This window comes from Papilio polytes, unplaced genomic scaffold, assembly GCF_000836215.1.
Source record: "Papilio polytes unplaced genomic scaffold, Ppol_1.0 DF821511.1, whole genome shotgun sequence".
In the NCBI taxonomy this organism is placed as follows: Eukaryota; Metazoa; Arthropoda; class Insecta; order Lepidoptera; family Papilionidae; genus Papilio; species Papilio polytes.
The window spans coordinates 291,479-315,068 of NW_013527693.1; the positions used below are offsets into that span (position 1 = coordinate 291,479).

Genomic DNA, 23,590 nt, shown 5'->3' on the forward strand with positions numbered 1-23,590 from the left:
TCCCAGCGCTATGACGTCATGGATAAAAATACGGTCGATTATTTGATCATCGCCGCAGTTGGCTTTTATGTCATTCAGTACTTGAATGCGGAAAGCAAAGTGTTGTTATACTTGAACTTTTTGCTATACTGTATTTCGGTTCAGTTCAGTGCGTACTCTTTTGGACGAAGGTTTAGCGACTCGCTAAGGGGCGTATTGCGTATTTGCGCGTTTAATCTCCGTATTAGTGAGAAATCATTATTTTAAAATAAATTTGTGTTTGTTTTTGTGGTCAATATAAATACCGCAACATGTTCAGCGGAATTGCAGGTAAGCTAAATTATATTATAATATAGTTACTTCAACTTTATTGGCATGTGTAAAAGTATTTAATATTGTTATTTTTCGCACATTTATCAAAATTTGAATATAAACCACGTTTGCACTTGTGTTATATAAAATAGTGTAAAAATCAATTTTCATGTTATTACACAATTTCATACGGTAAAAATAAAATATGAAACAATCAATATCGTAGAGTAATGCTTTAAAATTATTTAAAAACCCATATTTATTGTAATGCTAGAGTAGTTATTTGTATCTCTAAATATATACAGTACACATTTACTTAGCATGTACCTATATAAAGTAATGTGCATGTAAATGTAGTAAATAGTTAAATAAATGTTATATACTTTAGAGCTGAATTTTCGCACCATTCATCTCAATGATCGAGTGATTCATTTATTTCTTTGCATATTTATAACATAAACTCAGCAATTACGTCATAGGTATATAAGTTACTAGCCATCGCCCGCGATACTGTCTGAACCTTGAGGTTTATAAAACATCGTGACTGGAATAAGTCCAGGGAGAAAATTATAAGAGAACCAGTAGGGTACTTTAATAATTGTTGTTGAAAAGAGATCTAATAAGAAAAATCAATAGTATAGCACTGCAATGCGTTTGTTTATACTCGTAGAAAAAGCTTCAACGCCTGCGCGGTCGTCGATAAAGTACTGAGATTGTGAAGCTCGGTTGAGACGACATAGTCTTATAAGAATCAATATCTTTATTTCTAAGGAGTTTTCTTACAGAGATGTACTTTGACTCTCGAAGATCATTAATATTGAAATGCGTTAAATTAGTCCAGGAGAAATACAAGATTTTTCTTTATATTCATTTGTTTAACATTATTTTAACAAAATCTAGATTTTCTTTACACATTTACAGATTTATTAGGTCTGGCCCTTACAGTTTTGACCTCGAATAATTACAAAGCAAGCAAGATAAGTCTTTGTTTTCTTTTGTTTTATGTTTAACGCAAGCAAATAAATTTTATCGCAATGACTCATAATAAAATAATAATGTAAATAAACAATACTTGTTATTTACTTTGAGTTATACCTTTAATCGTTTTCACAGATTAAATTAATTGAAATATATAAAGACAGATTTTTATTTGACACTGGCCCAATCCGCTGAGGGAGAGCCATAAACAAGAAATAGAATAGAATAGACAGTTTTTTTTTCATTTTCTGTCTTACTATAACTATGTACGTTAATGCTGGCCATCCACTTTCAGCCAATTTATATGATAACTTTAATGATGTAGTAATTTTTTTTTTTCGTTGACACATCATCACCATTACAAATCGTATTAAAATCAATTCTGTATATATTAATTTTATTACGAATTTGTCAGTGTACGAAGTAACAACGCAATATGTAGATGTACTCATTAATTTGGACCAAGTCATTTGATTGTGTCAACTAAAATAACGCAACGGAACGAGTCACGCTCCATTAACGTCTGATATTCTAGCCAAGTACGAATGTGTTAATATGTTAAACTTTGAAGAGAAACGGACTAGGCAAAATGACACTTTATTTCGCCGGGTTCAAAAAAATAAGACAATCACTTATGTACTGTCTCACAAGTAAAATTAAAACGACTTTACGTATATTGGCTCAAAGACGCACTTAAATAAGACGAGCACAGCAACCTTATATTTATTAGACAGAGGATAATGCGCATGGTAGACAGATCCTGTCTCTTAAAATTCAAAGTGATTACATAAATATGTTAAATTAGTACGTGCTTGTTTACTAAAGGCGCTGAGATTTCTGACCGGTATTTGTTGTACAAATATTTAGTGGTGTTTGAATGTAAATCTATTTAAAATAACGAACATTCCGGCACGTTTTAATCGACGTTTCATTACAACATACGTATATACATAGTATGTTGCGACAACAAGAGAAGTCTATGTTCATAATTAATGTGTTCTTTATGCCGGAAGCTACAACAAACAGACCACTATATTGTATTGTTCATCGAAGGGTAGGCATAAATGAAGTTACTTTCATATAATCCGAGTTCATACAAAAAGATTGAAAAGCAAAAAATAATTAAAAAAAAAACGAATAATCCCAATAACTTAAAATAACTTAGACAATCCTGGATAAACTCTTAAAATTATCAAGCAAAATGTTAAAGCAATCTAGTTGAAAGTGGTAACGCACTTGCAACTTGTAATTTTTTTTATATCATTTTATCTATCGTGACAATGCCATCGGTCATATTGCCACACAACTCAAACAATGACGACGTAAAAAAACTATTTTAAAAATTACGTTACTTGGAATTTAAGGTACAAATCACATAATTCTATTCAAAAATACACCAATAAAAATCTTGAGTAGGCAACCATCTCATCATCACCATCAGCCTTTACCTGCCCATTGTTGCCCTACCTTTAAGGTAAATTAATTCTAAAGTCCAAGGTGCTAATTGTAGAAATTATATCTCTTGCTAATATTATAAATGCGAAAGTTTAGATGGATGGTGGATGGATGGATGTTTGTTAGAGTTTGTAGCCTAAACGGCTGAATATATTTTGATAAAATTTGGTACAGATGTAGTTGGTAGTCTGGAAGAACACATAGGCTACAGACATTAGTTTTTTTTTAATTCCTAGCGGACGGTGTCGCGGGCGAAAGCTAGTCTACAATAAGCATCGTATACTTAGTTGCTATTAACATATATGCACTAGTACTCTTGAACCAAGATAGACCACAAGTATCAAACAGAATGCCTTCCTGGTTATAAACATAAATGATTCAGCGATCAGTGACGTAAGGGCTATACTAATTTTGACCTCGACATTTCTTCGTATGTTTGTATTAGATAACTACGTAGTATCATCGCGTCTTGTATTCTACCAGAAGGAATGTTTAATATCTAGCACAAATTAAAAACTTCCTTTGGATGGACGTTGGAGTTTGTAGCCTAAACTGCTGAACGGATTTCAATGAAATTTAGCACAGATGTAGAGACTGGAAGAACACATATATAGCCTATTGCTTTGATAATTCCATGCGGGCGGAGTCGCGGGCGAAAGCTAATGTTATATAATTGAGAAATTTTATGTGGATGGATGGATGTTTGTTAGAGTTTGTAGCCTAAACTGCTGAACGGATTTCAATGAAATTTGGTGTAGGTGTAGAGATTAGTCTAAGGTTTTTTAATGTCGAGCGGTCGGAGTCACTTGCGATGACTATTATCTCAATAAAGTAGACAATAATTTCGATTCAAAGAATAGGCCTTGTTAGCAAGCGTTGCGACTGTACGTGTCTTGTTACAATCTACCATTGTTACTGAACTTCCGGTAATCGCACACACAAAGACAATAACATGCAAAAATTAAATCTGACTTTTTCACTACTGCTTTGTGCGTTTTCATTTTTGTTTGGTGTGCGCTAAGAGTGTATTTATTATGCAAGGACTAGGCCAAATAATAAACTCAAAAGACAAGGACCTAATAGATTATCTTGCACGCACCGGTTATAATTATACCGGAAATGTCATACATTCAATTTGACTCATGACTCATTACAAGGAATGCATAATTTAATATACAATACGCCTCTATACATACCTACGATTCTCTGCAAGGTCGGTCAAAGGGCATTTAAACGAGGCCGTGCGGATCGTCGTCTGTTTCAAAGAAATATATTTTTAAAATTTTAATTGTTGTGAATAAAAGTGGAAACTCGACATCCATGAATATTACCAATTGGCTAAAAATGCAACTGACAAAATAAAAGACAGTGTGAAGGGTACACCAGTAGAGGTACATCTAGAAAGAGATAGATGACGTAATGAAATAGATGACGGAAGAATTAACCTAGAAGAAAAATCTGGTGCGCTGACCTTACGGAAGTAGTAAGAAAAATATTTAGACAATGTGATTATTGAGTTTCTTTACGAAATACACATATCCAATTCCTTATTTAAAATATCAAGAAATATCTGGGCAGTAGGTACTTTCATGTTTATAGATCCAGCGCATTTGCGTCGTAGAAATCTTTATTTTAGGCAACGTGCTATATGCGTTTTATTTGACGCGAGTGAAACCAACAAATTGTTAGTCACATATTGCTGTGGATGTTGATAATTATAGATGTTTATAGACTAAATAATGGGAAATAATTCCTGTGGCAGAATTTGTTGTTGTTTCTCAATTTATGATAGCGTTAAAAAGACAAATGACTGTAAATGTCAAAGATGAAGATGTGCAGGTTGATGGGGTAATTCAACTGCTTTGTAAGATCGTTATTGCTATCTCTGTTTTCTCAAACAGTAAGAGATAGATAGAAATATTGTGTGGTGAACTTTTATTGTAACTATATTACAGTTAGAGCCTGTCCCACCAAATTGTAAATTGTCTGATAACAATCGGATTTTGTTACCTTATCTGACAGTCACGTCATTTTTAAGCCAGTGGTGGGACAGGTTATTAGTAACTTAAACATATGGATACGCTCAAACACCTAAGCCCGAAAATGTGATAACCTCACACAATGTCATTGTGAAGTTTGATATTACTTTGTCTTGTTCGAAGCTAATCCACATTATTGATAAATGATGCGGTTATTATGTAAAAAGTATTAGGTACATCCCTTATTTTTATGATATTGTTAATAGTTTTATCCATGATTTTGTTTATTATCCGTGGTATTGGCTACAGTAAATAAGAGAACGCCGGCCATCGTGGGCGTGTGCCTGACCAGTCGAGGCACACGCGGGTTTGCCGAGTGCGTCTGTACTGACCGAAGCGAGGTCAGCCCGGTAACACTGGCTGAACATAGGGTTATAATATTGTAGACATGGCAGAGCATTTTTTTTTAAATATAAGTTGGCTGGTATTATGGTTAGAAATCTAGAGAACATTACGGATTTTTTTCTGGATTTTTTTGTACCATACCTTAGTAAAGAAAGTAACGAAAAACAAGCCGTGAAGAAGCCTATATTGATAATTTCGATTTATATTTTGGTTTATTTTTTTGCTTTGGTAACACTTTACAAAAACTGGCAACCCTGCACCAGAGAATCGCGGGCTTACAGCGAACAGCGGTACATTGTGATTGAATTAAAATTTATGATTCATTCGCACGCTGCGCGGTAATTGTGCTAAGAATGTGTTATGCCAAAGGATCTCCTTTTGGACACGCCATTGTTCTACGTCACTGGATGCCTAAATGTCAAATATACACAACCAGAAACTGGTCGAAGATTAAGACCGTTAGAAGTTCGAATTTCAAACAGTCTTAACATAAAGAAACGAGTTAAAAAAGTCATTTACCTGATGCCAATAAATACCAATATACATATTACTTGATTTAGTAAAATCCGTACGGAAATCCTTAAAGTTTCGTAATAAAATGTTTATCCAAAGACTGTTAAAACTAAAAACTAAAAGAAAACATTATCAGCGTGCTGAAATGACGTCATCAAGGTCGCCCGGTGTTAGACATGCCTCCGAACCTGTCTCCTGCGTCTCCTTCCAACACATACCTGTTTGTGCAGTGCGAGAGAGGCAAACTCAGTCATTTGCTCGTCTCAATTTTTTTAAAACAAATTCCTCATATGAATTTTCGGAGCGTGAATTTTTGCTCACCTGTAACTATACCTAAGTCTAAAGAAAAACTTTTAACCGATACATTTTGTACGAATAAAGCTGGTACATCTACTATTCTACTCTATCAACACCATCTTTACTCTATGATAGGTCTCTTTTGTGCCTATGATGCGTTATGGAAATTGCACTAGGAAAGTGTAAATAGAATACAGTTTAGATTTTTCTTAATAGCAAGAATCTACTATTCGTCAACTTCTTGAATATACCAGGAAGTCACTGTTGTGGTATTATTTACGAAAATATGAACAAAAATGACGCCATTCCTACGCAAGATAAAATGAAATAATGGGTCCGTCTATTAAGATAAAATTCTTGGAAGCAATTTACATTCAATTTATTTAATGATTTGTAAAATGTTTTATACTATGAAACTAATTAAATATTTTATAAATTTCGTTCTGTGGTCTTTTAATACTTGCACTTTAAAATAAGTAGTAAAAATGTATAAGTAATATAAATTGTCCTAGATAGTACGTGTTTGAGTTATAGCAGTTATGTATAGATGGTTAGCAGTTTACCTTTATCTCTTACTAACCTATGACACGAACGTGCAGTCCAGCGGTCGCCTAGCACGTAGTATGCGCATGGTACAATGCGTCAACAACTGCGACTCATAAATTAGTAAAATTGCAACTGTTTGTTTATTAGACGACCGCGTGGATATATTAAATCAATTTTTATTTTATTCTTTGACAGTTTTTAGTTATATTATAAATAAATATGTTAATAAAGAGTAGGATTTTCTACTATTCAGAATTAAAGTTTCTGGTTCGTTTCTTCAACAACGTACACCTCCAAGTCTTTCGTGGTCTTACTTGGGCTAGAAAGCTTTAAGTCCTGTAGTGTCCCTCTCTGATTAAGAGAGTTTATTGCTAATTTTAGATATTAAAATAATTGTAACAGCGTAATTAACGTTAACACTCAGACCAATAACTCCCGCCAGAACAGCGCGATTATTCCTGAATGACATTGACAGATGTCATATAGGGATGGGACGTCTATACCAATGATCTAGTGTTGCCCCGTTCTCCAGCGTGGTACCGATTTTCTTAACACTAGGAATCTTGTGGCGTAAGATATGAATTATTGTTCCCAGCGACTCGCTTCACTAAATAACCAGTTATACCCACGTAATTAGTAAATTGCGTTTGGAAACAAGCACTTGCTTGGTACAGATTGACTTGAATATGTGGGCCTATGCGATGTTTCCTTTTTAACGTATATTTAAACGTAACTGGTAAAACGAGAATCTTTTTATTATAGACGACTTTAAAGGTTTTTTCCTCGATTCGATTTCGATAGCTTTTTAATGGAATATTAATTTGTACGATACGTCGTAGTTTTCCTTAACAATATTAAGATTTTTGTTTGCTATTCAAAGAAATATCTATATTTTAGTTAGTTAGTAGGTTATATACAGTCAATTTGGAAAAATAGCAAAAGGGTTAGGAATGCTACTTATATCCTAATTTAGTTACTAGAAAGAATATAACATTTTTCTAACCTTAAATTCACGTAGACAATAATCATTAATATACTCATAATGCAGCAAAATTTATACGTTTACATTAATTTTATGTTTTTCCAACCGTTGTAAAATAAAAACAAAGTGGTATAGCGTGTTAGGTCATGGCTCCGCAGAGGGCACAGCCGGCATCGAGGCGCGATCGATACCTGGATCTAGATTGTAGACTAGACTTAGCCAACGCCTATAAAATATACAACCCAGCAACAGTTACGTCTTTTGTCATGAAAATAGTATTTTTTTACTTTTTTTGTTAGATTGTAGCATGTCATCGACCGATTGTGTACTAAATCAGTTTTAAATTTGACTATTCGCTATGAATTCTTTACAATGTTACAACACTAACTCCTACAGTTATCTTTTTAATTTCTCTAGAAACTATTACGAGATATCATCGCATCACACAATGCCAGCGTCTAATTAAAAAATCTTCATGTGCATTTCACTTGAGTTAATGACAGTTGGAATTTTATCTTACTTATTTGTAAGCGGAATCCTAAGTTAGTTTAGGAAAATAATATTAAAATTAATTGAAAGCTGTTCTACAATATGTCCCAAACTTATATCTACCAAAAGAATAAAACTGCAAAAGACAACGATCTAAATAATTTGAACATGCGACAAAATGTATAAAAAAAATTGAAATAACTTCGTAACATAACCCTAAAAAGCAAGAGTATCTCCTTTAAAAAATGTGGGTTAGTAGTTATTTGAACTACATTCATTCGGTCAGTAGTGTTGCTCTGCAAATATATATTTTTTTAAATATATCTTTGGCAACATTGTGGAAACGAATGTGCTATATTTTTAAGACGCGTAAATAACTACATTGGTTCTCATTGTGGAGATGTGCCAACGAATTTTAAACGGCTGTTCAAGATTCAATTTGATTGTAAATATGATATGAAGAACATAATTCGTAAGAGCGGGCTCTCCTTTGATTGAAATATCGCACAAATGTTGTGCGATTGTCGATTGTTTCGCAGTCAATCCAACTGTTCAGTTGCACAACAAGAAATCGAGTATGCGCACCTCCATACAAGCTCATAGGGATCAAAGCGAGACTAGACAGTTATGCGATAGTTTAGTTTCAGTTGTTCACGCTCTAACTGTATTAAGAAAATGTCTTTGATACAAATCATATTTCCATAATATATGTTTTCTTAATACGGGAATCATTGTTTTAGTAAATAATTCCACTGTTAATTTATAGGCAGAAGTTTTTGGTTGTTTTGTCATAAAACGTTACAATAATATCATAACTGTCTTCAAATATATGATTAATAAAGTAAATAGATAGTTAATAATTCACCAGGACAACAATTAAATTTAAATGCTAAAGGTAACTTATCAGCCTTTGTCACTTATAGTAATAAAAAAAAACAATAAATTACATACAAGCAAATGACCGGCGCGCACTTCCGAATGGTATAGTCCAGTGCTCTCAAAGTTATTTAGGTCGACGATCACTCAAGGCGTTGCGAAACGTTCCCGACAGACCAATGATCCCTAACATTACTACTACCAATATATGTGTCGCAGATAAATTAATAAACCCATTACTAAACAAATTGCCTAAATATTGAAAAAATCGAACCGTTTTAGTAGCAACCCTAAAGTCACAGGGCTGCTAAACTACGTACCATACAGTTTGCAAAATTATACATTATATGGGTATTTCTACTTCAATTTCATTACAATATTTATAAGTAATTTTTACATATGTAGAAGTATAATGTTCGTAAGATACGGATTTCTTACCACGATTGAATTGTTTTAGCTTCCGATATTTCATATATACTATATATTTGTAAAAAACACGACAGTTTAAAATTATATATGTAGTAGTATTATAATATATTGCACGATTAGCTAGTAATCATTTTAGTTTATTACAATTAGTCTACGTAGAAATAGCTCCCATTTTAATAAAGTATGTTCATTAAAACATTCCACAGTTTTGATAAGTATACCTAGAATTTTTATATTCATAATGTTTTATTCTAGATTTATCTAGGGGTCTTCTCACTTAGTCCAGATTCATTACTTTAATATTTTAAATCCAATATATTAAAGTATGACATGAGATGTTTAATTTTCTTGCGGGCCGTAACACCAAGAGTTGAAGACCCCTGATATGAAGCATGGAATAGATATATTCAACACTAAAAGAATTATATTAATGTAAATGTTTGTATTTCCATGCTGTCCGATAGACAAGAACCTCGGTGAGTTCATCTCTTATTTTTAATTTTTAAATTGTCCTGTACCGTTAACAGCACAATATGTTAACAATAACGAACACTGTGAATGTTTTCAAACACTATTTACCATCTACATGTTTATTTATGACTAGCTGTTCCTGTGCGATTTCATCAGCATAAAATTATTTTATTGTTAACATGTGTCAAATTGTCAATTACACATGTCAAAAGCCATGACATGACAAAACTTGGCAATCTTGCTTCCTTGATGTTGGCAGCAACTTATGATCTCTTTCCCACATTAGGGTTTCTATCCAAAATATTAACCCCCTAAGTTTAATGGCGTGAAAATATATAGCCTAAAGCATGACGTAAGTGTAGGGTTTTTATTAATAAAAATAATTATTTAAAAATATACTGTAATCGCTGACATCTTAGGCAACAAAGAAGTGTGTGTTTACGCTTTATTATAATAGTATAGATATATTTCTAATTGATCACTTATTTTCTCGAAGGTTCTAACTAATACAAGGAACAAAAAATGTATTTTAGTGTACGATTTGTAAGCCTAGTTATATTCATTACAACAATCTCTTGTTTGTTGCTATTATAAAGTCTGTACTCTAAGAAATACAGTAGCGCGTTCAGTGCTAAAGTTACATTCCTACTTTCACTGTAGTGTCGAACCCCTAGAGAAATGACAATGCGGGGTGACACTCGCGATTTATGGAACATAACGGAACACACCCACGATGAAATTATAACAATGCGGTGTGGGCGTGGGTCTATAAGGCCGGTTGTTGCCCTGCCTTATGTAATAATGTTATTTGCACTGGATTCTAATATACACATTTATTTTATGTCTAGACATCGCTCATGTTGCGGCAAAATATATTACGTTGCGGGAATATGTGATAAACGGATAATGCGACTAAATAATTAGGTTATTTCCCATCAAATGTGAGGAAATGTAATAATTATTATATTTGTATCCTTCCGGGAAAATCGGTCATAGACCATAAAGAGCAAACAACAATTATTCAAGACGACTGATAAATTTTATGCAAATTCTATCGTTTTTCGCAAGGAATTGATACTTAATAATTTTCAAACTTAATTTCGTAATGTTTAAAGTAACTTAGATAAAGCTCCCAGCAGATGCTGAGATGTAACCGACAGCTTGTAATGAAAATTGGTATTTAATAAATGGCTTGTCAATAAAACTGTAAAGTTAAAGTTATGCCTAAAAACAGTTATAAACCACTAGCTTTCGCATGCGATTCTGTTCGCGTGAAATTAAAAAAAAAATTAATTTAAAACATAACCTATGTTACTCACAGACAACGTAGCTTTTTCATGGTAAAAGAATTTTTGAAATCGGCCCAGTAGTTTTTGAGTTACTTCATTACATTCAAACAAACAAAGTTTTCCTCTTTATAATACTAGTATGACTAGTATGATGAGTTCGCCGGTTCAGCTGGAACTAACAGAATATAACGGGTCTAAGGGAAGGTAACATAAGTATATGAACATTCTGGTACACATGTATGTATGCTAGAAATCGAAGCACCTTGACCTGTCCGCAGTAAAAGAAAATCAATAAAGCTCGCTGCGGACAATTACGTAAACAGACTACTGTCGCCTGCGACCTGAAGGGATGATGTAATGGGGATGTTTCCTAATTTTTGGAATAGCCTTTATTTTGTAGATCAACCATGTATGAACACGAAAAAAAATAGTATAAAATATAATACTCATTATTTCAATAAAAAAACACGTAAATAAAAACAACTCTTTCATTTCCCCCCAAAACGTCCCATGACGTCACTTCTTTGCATACGAACCTCGCGTCACGGCCTGTCACTGTCAATTTGAAAGAACCATTGATTGATAATACTCGTAAATCTTTGTTGTCTAAAGTTGTTTTTAGTAATGGAGATAAAAATGAAAAAACCAAAATGAACAGAAGGTGATACTTTTAACGTATTAATTACACTTGTTGCTTCTCGTGAAAGATTATGTTTGTGTGTAAACAGTGACTGCGTCCTACACCAGTGTGACCAGGTATAAATTAAATTGTACTATAAGCTACTCTTATGAATTTTGATATATTTTTCTTTTGTAATATTCATAAAATGTTTTGCTCATAACTTATGTCGTAATTATAAAAACACTCAATAATGGAGTCCTCATAATATAAAACACGCAAACTCAATTATTACAATCAAGTTGAAGTTGGTCACACTGCCATGTTATATGCAAGAAAGTGACGTCATTGGTGTTTGAGATCGAGTAATGGAGGGTAAAAAATATTGCAGCATTTTTAATTTATATTTAATTTGAGACAAACATTCAAGGTCTCTAAATGTTATTATAGGTTATAAAATGCTGTCTTTAAAATATTAAACATAACTTTATTTGGATTTGTAACATTAGGAAACATCCCCATTGCGTTTCCATATGTACTGTATACTGTCGTCCCTTTCATTTCCTTTGAGAAAACGGAGATAGTTTTCCATGTGTTTCGGTGTAACAAGCGGTGAAACAACGGGACAATGCAGTCAGGTAATAAGAGATAGTCGAGCTCTAACCGCAGGAACTCTCACAAGATTAGATTAACGATGATATTAATTAATTTAATTGCATTAAAAAGAATTGCACTAATTTTCGATAGAAAAATGTTATTTAATGATTTGCTAACTTTAATTTCATAGGCGCTTTTAAACCAAACGTCATAACAACTTTACAAAAGTAACAAAAAACGCTGAGTTTGACAGTATTTTTTTTTAATAATTATAAACAGATGTCATTCAATTATAATTACTAAATTCTACTATTCTGTAATACTTTATACGTGTATTTGATCTGAGAGATAAATAAAAATCCTTGATCATTCCGGTAGAATGAAATTCCTTGTACTTACAGTGTTAGAGTCTGCTTTCACGGACATCCATCCAGTGACCACAATGTTCTGTGACCTTATTATAGTTTACAGTTACAGCCGCCGCAGCGCTAGCATGCGTTAGTGGTCGTTAATTTTATTACCTTGCATTTACATATTTATGATGAAAACATTTGCTTAGATAATTAAATACTTTATAGAGATTTGATATTAAAAATAAGTACTGGTTAACGAAATCAATAGTTTTTTAAATGCCAGAAATACAATTATTTAAGCGTAAAAATAGCGCCATCTCGTAGTATCAGTGGTAAATTATTTTGTCTTTTTTAATGTAGGTATAATGGAACAAGCAACTATATTGAACTTTTCTGTACGCGTTCAATAAAATAAGGGAATTTAAATGTTTCTTTTTCACATATTCGTATAGGATACCGGCTAGACGACCACCTGGTATCGGTAATAAAGGTCATCGGGTACGGACCTGTCCTATCCTTATACAGGCTGTTACTCATTTTGCGACGAGTTTCTTATGGTATAACATTGAATTCTTGCTCGAAAGAAATATCTGCTTTTTAATATTTCGTGTCTTTCTGAAAATATATTTCAATACACATGCGGTACCTACTCTAATTTAAAATACTATGCTAGCTTTAACAGGCACTCAGGGCGTCCTTCGTATAATTTAAGTAAGAGAAATTTGATTCACTGATTTTAGCTGCCTAGCATAATTTGTGTTAATAATATTTTCTTAATGGTACAAAACCTTTATAAATAAAGATTACGTTGTCTGTACGTTTCCTTACAAACACAACACAATATGTCCACAATGTGATCATCATTCAACCCGAGTAAACCAAGTAATGACAACAAACACACTTTGTATTATCTGTGCAAATGTGAAACAAATGACTTCTTCTGTATTTTATTCATGTTCAAGGAAACACTAACATTAAGAAGCAGTTAGGGTCGTCAATACTACTATTAAGATGTACTATTACATAGAATATGAGCATGCAAATCAAGCCAATAATCAAGCCTGACTTAAGGTCCTATTTGGTACAGCCCTAGCATGCCCATTGTTAGGGATGTGCCAAATGAAATTTTTTACCCTAAAGTTCCGACTGCCGAGTTGTAACATCCATAACACACCTCTTGCTAGGGCTGTGCTAAACAATTCTTATTTAACTATAGCAATTGTTTAAACGCTATTTTTACATCAGGCGCTTTCCGAAGCATCGGAGAGAAAACCGCGTCCCTATTCGAGCGTAAGAAGAAGGATGCAGAGCAGATCGCAGCGGAGAAGGCACAAGAGGCTGCCCACGTGGTTGAAGAACAAGTAAAGAAGGCGGGAGAAATGATTGGCGGGGCTCAGCAGAACGCTAACCAAGCCGCTGACGCAGGTTTGTTGTACAAATACGTGTTTAAAAAAACTTATATAATCAATCTAGGAGCGACGTTTAAGTGGTCTCAGTGTTCTCTTAGTCTATGAGAAATAGAATCATTAGATTTTTTTTCAAATTAAACAATTATGCTCTTCGTAATAATTGAATCTGATTCATTTCAAACAGGATCAAGCACGCAACGTGCAGGGTAAATAAACTGGTTTATCGTACAAGGTCATTTTATCAGTTGGATTATCTATGATTTTTGTATTTTAGTACATCTCTGTTACCAACAGTGACAGTCGTGTTTTTTCAATTAAAACCTATTTTTAAATCGTCATGTCTTTCTTTAGTAATCTATTGAATTTCGGTGAGGTTTATTTTTTTTTTAAATTAACAGTGACAAATAAGAGATCGTTCTTTACTTGACACAACAAAAATTTTGTGTTGTGATATAAATCGGTTCTGATTTGTGTAACAGAATATCTAATATTTGCAGAAATATATTAAATACAAGTCATTACAAATGTTTTACGACTTGTATACTTCTCTTTAACAAACGAATACGTAAATCCAAATATCATTTTGTCAACAGCTTCTAACACGAAGAATGCAGCTATCGATGCTTTAGACAAGGAACTGTCGAAGGTATCCCTGGCAGCCGGCGAGGCTGTGGACGCCGCCAACAAGGCAGTCGCTGATGGAAAGAAAGTCATCGACACGACTAAAGGTATAATATGCACAAGAATTGTTTTTTTTTAATCATGTAGGAACTGCCAATATCAGGGTTAGGTACAATAAAAGGAGGAGTAGAACAAGATCGTAAAACAAATGAAGAACGAGTACGTAAATAGTGCATTATTTAGAATTTTTTTTTTTAAAGTATAATAGTTGCTGCTTTGTTTCCTTTTATTTTACACCTTTTTATCAAAAGCATTTTTGTAGTTGCTTTATTATTTTTTTTGCGATTTTAGACACACTCGCAACAACAGTCGACAACACGAAGAAAGCCGCAGAATCCGCGTACAATACAACTAAAGGTGAGTGCTTATTGTTACTTGATTTTATCTTTCTTCTCTTATCCTTCCTCTTTTAGTTTATTTCTTTTTAATTTCCTATAGATACTGTAAGTAGCACGGTTGAGGGTACTAAGAGTTTAACACAATCTGCAGTTGACACCAGCATGAGTTATGTTGGGAGTGCAAAAGGTAAGAAAAATCATTTACGAATTTTGCATGATTCAAATTTTATTATACGAGATTTTTAACCAAAGATGTAAATTTCTATTATTATGGTATTTGGTATATTTTTTATTGTACTAATAATTCTATTTATTTATGTATGTTTATTAAAGGTATTATATATATTTTTGTAGATACCGTAGCGAATGTTGCACAAAGCACTGTAGATACAGCACAAAAAACCGCTTATTCGGCGTTTGAAACTGGAAAATCGTATGCCGCTAGTGCGAAAGGTACATTTAGTATATTTTAACCTGGCATTTGACTTGGCACGTCGGCAATAAGAGTACTTATCTACTCGATGCGCCTTAGCTGGTTACTATTAATATCGGCTTGTAATAATTGATATATCTTGTTCTGATAATAGATACAATAGCAAACACCGTCAGTAGTACAGTAGATACGACCCAAAGAGCCGCGCAATCAGTTCTAGAGACAGGAAAAACGTATGCAACAAGTGCAAAAGGTATACAAGAGTAGATATATGTAAACAAAAGTGAATTCTATTATAATAAGCATATGATTGTATTTTAGATACAGTAGCTAATACAGTATCTAGTGCCGCGGATACTACACAGAAAACTGCACTGTCCGCATTTGAAACTGGTAAATTGTACGCTACAAGTGCAAAAGGTAATCATTTTCTTTTGAATCAAAGATACTAAAGTAAAAGAAATATAATTTGACATAAACATTAGTGCGGCAGTGGGTACAACACAAAAAACTGCTCAGTCCGCTTTTGATACTGGAAAAAGTTACGCGTCTAGTGCTCAAGGTACACAAAAATCTTAGAGTGCCACCTCCTTAGAAAGACTACGATCATTAGAACTACTTACAATTGCCACCGTGGCTCTGAAAAGGGAACCGTTGCTTTTGTCTTCTGACCTTTTTGAATCAATAGCGTAGGTTTGTGAGCCTGGATATTCTTTTCCAACTTACACTTCTTGTATCTTTCTATGGACGATGAACTTCCAATCCACAATCTAAATCATTATAAAAAGGAATATAGTATTATATGAAATTATATTTTAATTTTAGACAAAGTCTCTACCGCTGTAAGTAGTACTGTGGATTCCACACAAAAAACTGCACAATCCGCTTTAGATACTGGAAAATCTTACGCTGTTTTTGCACAAGGTAATTAAAATTATTTAGCACTAGCTTTCGCTCGCGAATCCGTTCGCTGGAATAAAAAAAAAAACAAAAGTGGGTAGTCTATGTGTTCTTCCAGTCTATCATCTACATCTATGCCAAATTTCTTTAAAATCTGTTCAGCCGTTGAGGCTACAAACCAAGGGCGGATCCAGCTTTGGCGCCAAGGTGGGGGGGGGGGCACATAGTCGGCGGTCATGACCCCCATTACCTCCTCCTTGGATCCGCTCTTGCTACAAACTCTAACAAACATCCACTCATCCATCTAAACTTTCGCATTTATAATATTAGTATGATTATTTGGAATTTATGACGTACGTTACATAAATGTTATAAAATTTTAGATAAAGTATCAAACACATTAAATTCTACTGTTGACACAACGCAAAAAACAGCACAGTCCGCTTTTGATACGGGAAAGGCATATGCGGTTACTGCAAAAGGTAATTATTTTAAAGATTAAACTAAGATTACACAGACTTGAACACGTTATTGTTTTGAAACAAAAGTTAGACGTAATACTGAATTTAGTGGATTTGACAGCGGAGGAGATGCACAGGGTGGGAAAATATCCTGTAATAGCTGTTCCCGTGCGGCTTCATCCACATGAAATTATGAAAATTTTATTTTATTTAGTTTACATTTGTCAAATTATCAATAGCAAATGTCAAAATGACATGACAGTACAAACATTGGCAATCTTGCTTCCTTGATGTTGGCACCAACTTATGGTCTCTTTCCCACATTAGGGTTTTTATCCAAAACATTTACCTCTAAGTTTAATGGCGTGAAAATATATCGCCTAAAGCGTGACGTAAGTGTAGGGCTATTGTTTACGCTTTATTATAATAGTATAGAGTATAGAGTATAGATATTTGCATCTCCTCTTCTGTCAATTAAGAGTTGGCAACGCATCTGCAATTGTGGATGTCTATGGCAGCCATTTCGGTGGATTCAAGTGGTCGCTTGCTCTTTTGTCACCTACGTTATAAAAAAAGTATACTAGTTAATATCAAAATACTTATTTTGATTTTACTTTAGCTAACGAAGTATCTTGTTGTGCAATGCACTCATATTAAAGACATTTGCGAGTCGTTACTAGTTTAGTTCATCGTATTTATGGCCATAACTTTATTTACATAGACACTGTGACTGGTTCAGTTAACGCCACTGTTGAAGGAACGAAAAACGCAGTACATTCTGCTGTCGACACGTCGAAATCTTGTTTAGATACTGCTAAAGGTATTTTAATCTTTATCCCTATTGTTTTCAATAACAAATACATTTTGTGTTTTAACAATTTCCATTTGATGTTTTCTTTTTAAATGTAATATCAATCGTCATTTGTTTAGTTGCCAGTATATTTTTCTAATTTCTTAGTTTATCTGTTCGATGTTCTTATTAGTATTAATTGTTGTTTTTTTTTATATTTTTTTAATAATCATTCGTTTAGAATCATCACAATTAACGATGCAAAACACCTTCGATGTTTCGAAGAGCTATGTTAACACAATGCTTGATGTAGGCAAAGCATATTTAGACTCCGCTAAAGGTAAAAATGCTAGCTTATTTGTTTGTTTTTAATCAAGCTTATCATTAATTGAATCGCTATTAATGTTTTAGAAAGTATTTATCGAAATTAAATACGTAAAATGTTGTAGATACGGTAGCAAGTACTGTAGATAGTACTAAAAAAACCGCCCAAAGTACAATCGAAACAGGAAGGGCTTACGTCGACTCGGCTAAAGGTAACGGAATATTCTATGTCCATCCGATTTGTAAACTTGACATAGATTAGATATAATATAGACTGAAATTACTATTATTTATTGAGGCATCATTAAATAAACATTAAAAAACTGTCGCACCACTAGCTAGTGTCGTCAGAGTAAAATCCGATATTTCCATCATACATTTTATACGTTTGATTATCTGACAATTTACAAGAATTGTGGGACGGACCCTTAAAGTATACTTTCATTTTAGATACAGTACAAAATACAATCCAAAGTACGGTAGATACGACAAAAAATGCTGCACAAACTGCAGTTGAAACAGGCAAGACTTACGTTGACACCGCTAAAGGTAATTAAATTAAACTAGATGGCTTTTTTATGAATATTATTATATGATACGTTACGAATAGTTTTTGTATGATAGATACCGTGGCCAGTACAGTAGACACGACCAAAAAAGCTGCCACCACCGCTGTAGGCACGGGTATTTCCTATATCGGAGCTGCGAAAGGTATATAGTTTTTTTGTTAAGAAGCATAAAAAAATGAAATAAAGGACTTTAAATATCTTATATAAAAATTTTGCTATTTTTGTTTATTCTAGCTGACTAAAAAACGGTAAATTCTATTTAAGTTCAAAAACGAATGCTTATTTAGCACAGAATCAGCTATGTGAGGACCATGTAGCATTTATTTTGAATTACTATGCTCATTCACTGAAACGTTATTATCTCAGAGTATCAACTCTGAACATCATGTATCAACATGTCTTCGTATAGACATCGCACAATTTTTCATTGATCACATTCTTTCTGTAGACACAGTAGTTAATACAGTTACCAGCACAGTAGACACGACCAAGAATGTTGCGGCTTCAGCAGTAGATAAGGGTACAGCATTAGTAGGAAGCGCTAAAGGTATTATTAAAAATATAAAAAAAAATAAACACATTATTCGAATTCTATTAACATTTTTTATTATTCTCTGATAGATACAGTCGTAAATACAGTTCAAAGCACTGTTGATACAACTAAAAATGTAGCCGCATCTGCTGTAGACAAAGGTTCAACAATCGTAGGAACCGCTAAAGGTAATTTAAGACTTTAAAGATTTACATACGATTGTTTTAGAAGACTGAAGTTTCTTTTTTTTGTAGACACAGTAGTTAATGCTGTCAGTAGCACTGTAGATACGACTAAAAACGCAGCTGCATCTGCAGTAGACAAAGGCACAGCTTTAGTAGGAACTGCTAAAGGTATACGTTTTAAATTGTCTTCATCATGTAGAGTTATAACGATCTTCAATGTAAAATCCTTTTGTTTTGTAGACACTGTCACAAGCACAGTAGATATGAGTAAAAACGTTGCCGCATCTGCAGTAGACAAAGGTGTAGGCTTTGTTGGAAGTGCCAAAGGTAATTAGGTGGGAAAATCATGAATTATGTACTCATACGAATCTGTTTATTGATTTATTTGTATATATTTGTAGATACCGTAGTTAATACAGTCACAAGCACGGTAGACACAACTAAAAATGTCGCTGCTTCAGCAGTAGACAAAGGTGCAGCTATCGTAGGTAGCGCTAAAGGTAATGTTAGATGTTCTTAGTAGACAGTATTTGAAAAGAAACGTAATATTTGTATTTAAGATGAAACTCATTATTTTTGTAGATACAGTAGTTAATACGGTTACCAGTACAGTAGACACAACTAAAAACGTTGCTGCTTCAGCAGTAGATAAGGGTGTTGGTTTTGTTGGAACTGCCAAAGGTAATATAACCAAGTATAGTTTAACTTATGAACACATTACAGAAAGCTAGTGTCTTTATATAGATTTTAGTGTCTTTCCCTTTCCACCCTTCCCTTGAGAAGAAAGGACGGGAAGGAAAAGTGGATTTGACGGTGGAGGAGCGGCATAGAAAGGGGAAAAGTCCTTTTTATGTGCTTCTCCTCCTTCGTCAATTAAGGGTAGGCAACGCATCTGCAATTACGGATATTTATGGGCAGCGGTCGCTTTACCTTTCGGTGGATTCAGATGACCGCTTGCTCGTTTGCCACCATATATTATAGAAAAAAACATTACGGAAAATGTTTTAAAAATAACATTGCATTTGTAGACACAGTAGTTAATACAGTTGGAAGCACAATAGATGCGACTAAAAATGCTGCTGCTGGGGCAGTTGAAAAGAGTGCAGCTATTGTTGGTGGTGCCAAAGGTAATATTAGAGTTACATAATATTTGAACGACTCACGTATAAATCTATTATTTGAAATGTCTTCTTTTGTAGACACGGTAGTTAATACAGTTACCAGCACAGTAGATACAACAAAAAACGTCGCTGCTTCAGCACTCGATAAAGGTGTTAGCTTTGCCGGAAGTGCTAAAGGTAATAGATAAATTCTGTACATGAATACATGATGTAGTTATTGGATTACAGTTATTGGACACTATAATTTGCTTTTAATTCGTAGATACTGTTGTAAACACCGTTGGTAGTACAATAGATACGACTAAAAATGTAGCTGCAAGTGCAGTAGATAAAGGTGCAACCTTTGTTGGTTCTGCTAAAGGTAATACACGTAATATATATTTATATATATAGGCACTTTCTCATTATCTCCTTTCTTTGTAGATACAGTAGTGAGCACAGTTGATACAACTAAAAATCTAGCTGCATCTGCAGTAGACAAAAGTGCAGCTTTTGTAGGAAGTGCTAAAGGTATTTTTTCAAGAATCAATAATCCATTTGAAATAAAAAAATCATAGTATTCTTATTTGATTTTGTCCACAAATTTTCAAAGACGTGCTCTTTTTTTTTTAATTTTTAAGTTTGATATTATTTATGTTTATTGTAGATACGTTCTCAAGTTCCATTAGTAGCACTGTAGACACGACGAAGGGTGTTGCTAGTGCTGTTGTAGACAAAGGGTCATCTTTCTTAGTAGGCGCTAAAGGTATTAAATCTGTTTTTATCGTTTTAGTCCCAGGTGTGAAAAGATACTGTTGAATAATTAATAGGTACATGCTTTTGTGGTGTTCTACTCGTAATTCTCTTTATATTTCTGGATGCATGCGGTTCTTTAATACTTTTCTTGGAAACTAACACTTTCCCTACTTATTAGTCATAGATGTGCTAAGTTCCCCTAGTAATGCTGTGTTAATAATACCTGTGCTTCTGTATTTCTAAGGTACGTTTTTTATGTGGGTGTTTAACTTCTGTGTAATTTAAATTACAATTTATAGGCTTGGTTGAATCAAAATTTGGAGCTACAAAAGAAGATGTACCAACAGTATGGGATGATTGGGCCGAAGATTCTACTGGTACAATAGTGATTGAAAGATAACAATAATAACCGTGTTTTGTGATATTTTCAGCTATTTTAATGATTAATTTAATATTTGAATATATAATACGATATCAATCATAGTTACTTACCATAAAAGTTAACCTAGAATCTACCAATGCTGGATCAACAAAAAACAATGCAAAGATTAATATAGAAGTAACTTTAAACTGTGTGGAACGCTAATACAATCCAAAACCTATTTATAATAGACCAAATCTTGCTTTAGCTTTAGAAGTGTGCCCGAAAAATATTAATATTTGATTTGTTGAAATGAAATTTTGTTCCTCAGACACCATCAACACGACTGTAGACACAACAAAGAAGGCAGCAGAAGACGCGAAGGCGCAAGCTGTGAAGGCTGCAGAGGAGGCCAAGGAGAAGGCGCGACTTGCCGCTGAGGCTGCTAAGGAAGAGGCTAAGAGAGCCGCCAGTAAGTCTAATCTTCAGTTATCATTGCAGGCTTTAAAAAGCACTGAAAATAATGTTTTTGTAGAAACATATTCATATAATTGGAATTGATTCATAGACGTCGATTATCGCCCATGACAATGAGATTTTAACCCGTAATTGAACATTTTAAAACATCTTCATAGACGCTGCAGTGGAAGAATCTAAGAAGGCAGCGGAAAAAGCGGCGGCGGACGCCAGCAATGCGGTTCACAGCACTGTCGACAACACTCTGAAGCGCGTGGAGGACGCCGCTGACCAGGGTCTTAAGAACGCCAGCAATGTCGTCGACGCCAAGATCAAGGACGCTGATAAATTCCTCAGCGAGAAGCGTGATGCGGTATTTATGTTTTAAAATTCAATTCCTTTTTTAAAAGTGAAATAAAATCAAACTCTGTCATATGTCTGTAATGTTTCTTCTCTAGTATACGCCCCTGTCTATCTGATGGACTCTTATATACCTTTATCTATGATTGTCTTTCCTTTCACAGTGAATTTACATGATTTTTTTTATTTCAGCTTGTAACAAACATCTCGTCCGCGGCGCACGATGGCGCGCAGGGCGCCGCCGGACTGCTCAGCAAGGGACTGGCCACCTTCCCCAAATAAACACTTTATAACAAAAAACTCCTTAAATGTCTCATAAAAACATAAAATCATCCGGGAAACTAACAGACTGCTTTGTAAATATATTATTGTATTGTATTTTATTGTAAACATATTTGTAAAAAATGTTACATCCTAAATATATAAATATTGTTATATGAAATTTTTAAACAACGTGTTACTCAATTATTATATTTAATAACAATTAATAGTTCGAATCTGTTGGATTTCCCGTTCATTTTATTTTCATTTTATTTAATTATATGTGCACATTTCTATGAATATGCAATTTCAGGTACAATTATTTGTTACTTATATACAAAGTAAAATTTGCTATTATTTATGTATACATTATTTTAATGTTTGCTTAAAATGTATACAATGTTAAATGTATACATTTTGCTTAGTTATTAAATCTCTATGTATGTACTCGTCTAGTTGTAAATAGTATAAGTTATGTTAAGGTAAATGTTCTTTTAAATTGCATTTTGGCTTGCAGTTTGTTATAACATGCTTGGCTTAAACCGTCCGTAAAAATTGCCTTTATTTATGAAATACTCAAATAGACACTGAAAAATGTTTTATTTATACATGTTATTGAGGCAAAATTACACAAATATTTATTATATTCATAAATATATTTCAATTCATTCTTGTATAATACAGTTTGTAAGCAGATAAATAGTACATATTTTTTATATTTTGTGATACGATTTTATATATATATTATATCAATGCAATAGATTAAAAAATATTTACATTGTATAATCATGGATTTTTACACAAAATAATTGGTTTTATAGAATGTTGTGAATTTTATGTTGTAGGCATGTGCTACGTCGTTGAAAGCTATTTTTCAAAAATTCTGTAAGTTTTGTTATTTAATAAATGCATTGCCATCCATGTTGTTGTTTTTTTTGGAACCACGACTTTAGAAACCCAGCCAGATCATCAGCTGGCGATGCCTTTGTGCGGTTTCTCTAATGAAATTATCATTAATCGCTTAGGTTCGATCACCCATGGCTAAAAAACCTTCGTAACACCTTCGTTTATCTTATTTCAGGACCAAAGTCTGACATGTTTGTAA

At 33.5% G+C, this 23,590-nt stretch overlaps 1 protein-coding gene across 14 annotated transcripts; it reads left to right on the forward strand.

Moving 5' to 3' along the window:
- The first annotated feature begins 61 nt into the window (after positions 1–61).
- Positions 62–23,406, forward strand: LOC106108592 (perilipin-4). 14 transcript variants are annotated; one of them, XM_013289816.1, is made up of 30 exons: positions 62–309; positions 13,815–13,994; positions 14,572–14,706; positions 14,951–15,016; positions 15,098–15,184; positions 15,352–15,450; positions 15,585–15,683; positions 15,752–15,850; positions 16,256–16,354; positions 16,714–16,812; positions 17,513–17,611; positions 17,823–17,921; positions 18,031–18,117; positions 18,356–18,454; positions 18,530–18,616; positions 18,923–19,021; positions 19,096–19,194; positions 19,261–19,359; positions 19,432–19,518; positions 19,593–19,691; positions 19,774–19,872; positions 20,220–20,318; positions 20,391–20,489; positions 20,575–20,673; positions 20,736–20,822; positions 20,959–21,057; positions 21,347–21,424; positions 21,740–21,880; positions 22,044–22,237; positions 22,417–23,406. In XM_013289816.1, the coding sequence occupies exons 1-30, from the start codon at positions 291–293 to the stop codon at positions 22,504–22,506; spliced, it is 3,021 nt and encodes a 1,006-aa protein (XP_013145270.1). In that variant the 5' UTR covers positions 62–290; the 3' UTR covers positions 22,507–23,406. The 14 variants fall into 14 exon arrangements, with proteins under 14 accessions (XP_013145270.1, XP_013145271.1, XP_013145272.1 ...); XM_013289817.1 differs by lacking the exon at positions 21,347–21,424 and having other exon boundaries at positions 63–309; XM_013289818.1 differs by lacking the exon at positions 20,736–20,822 and having other exon boundaries at positions 63–309.
- The last annotated feature ends 184 nt before the right edge of the window (positions 23,407–23,590 follow it).

Coding starts and splice junctions, on each gene's coding strand:
- LOC106108592 (XM_013289816.1), top strand. Junction 18,455..18,529: donor TTACGTTGACACCGCTAAAG/GTAATTAAATTA, acceptor TTTGTATGATAG/ATACCGTGGCCAGTACAGTA. Junction 21,881..22,043: donor AGAGGCTAAGAGAGCCGCCA/GTAAGTCTAATC, acceptor ACATCTTCATAG/ACGCTGCAGTGGAAGAATCT.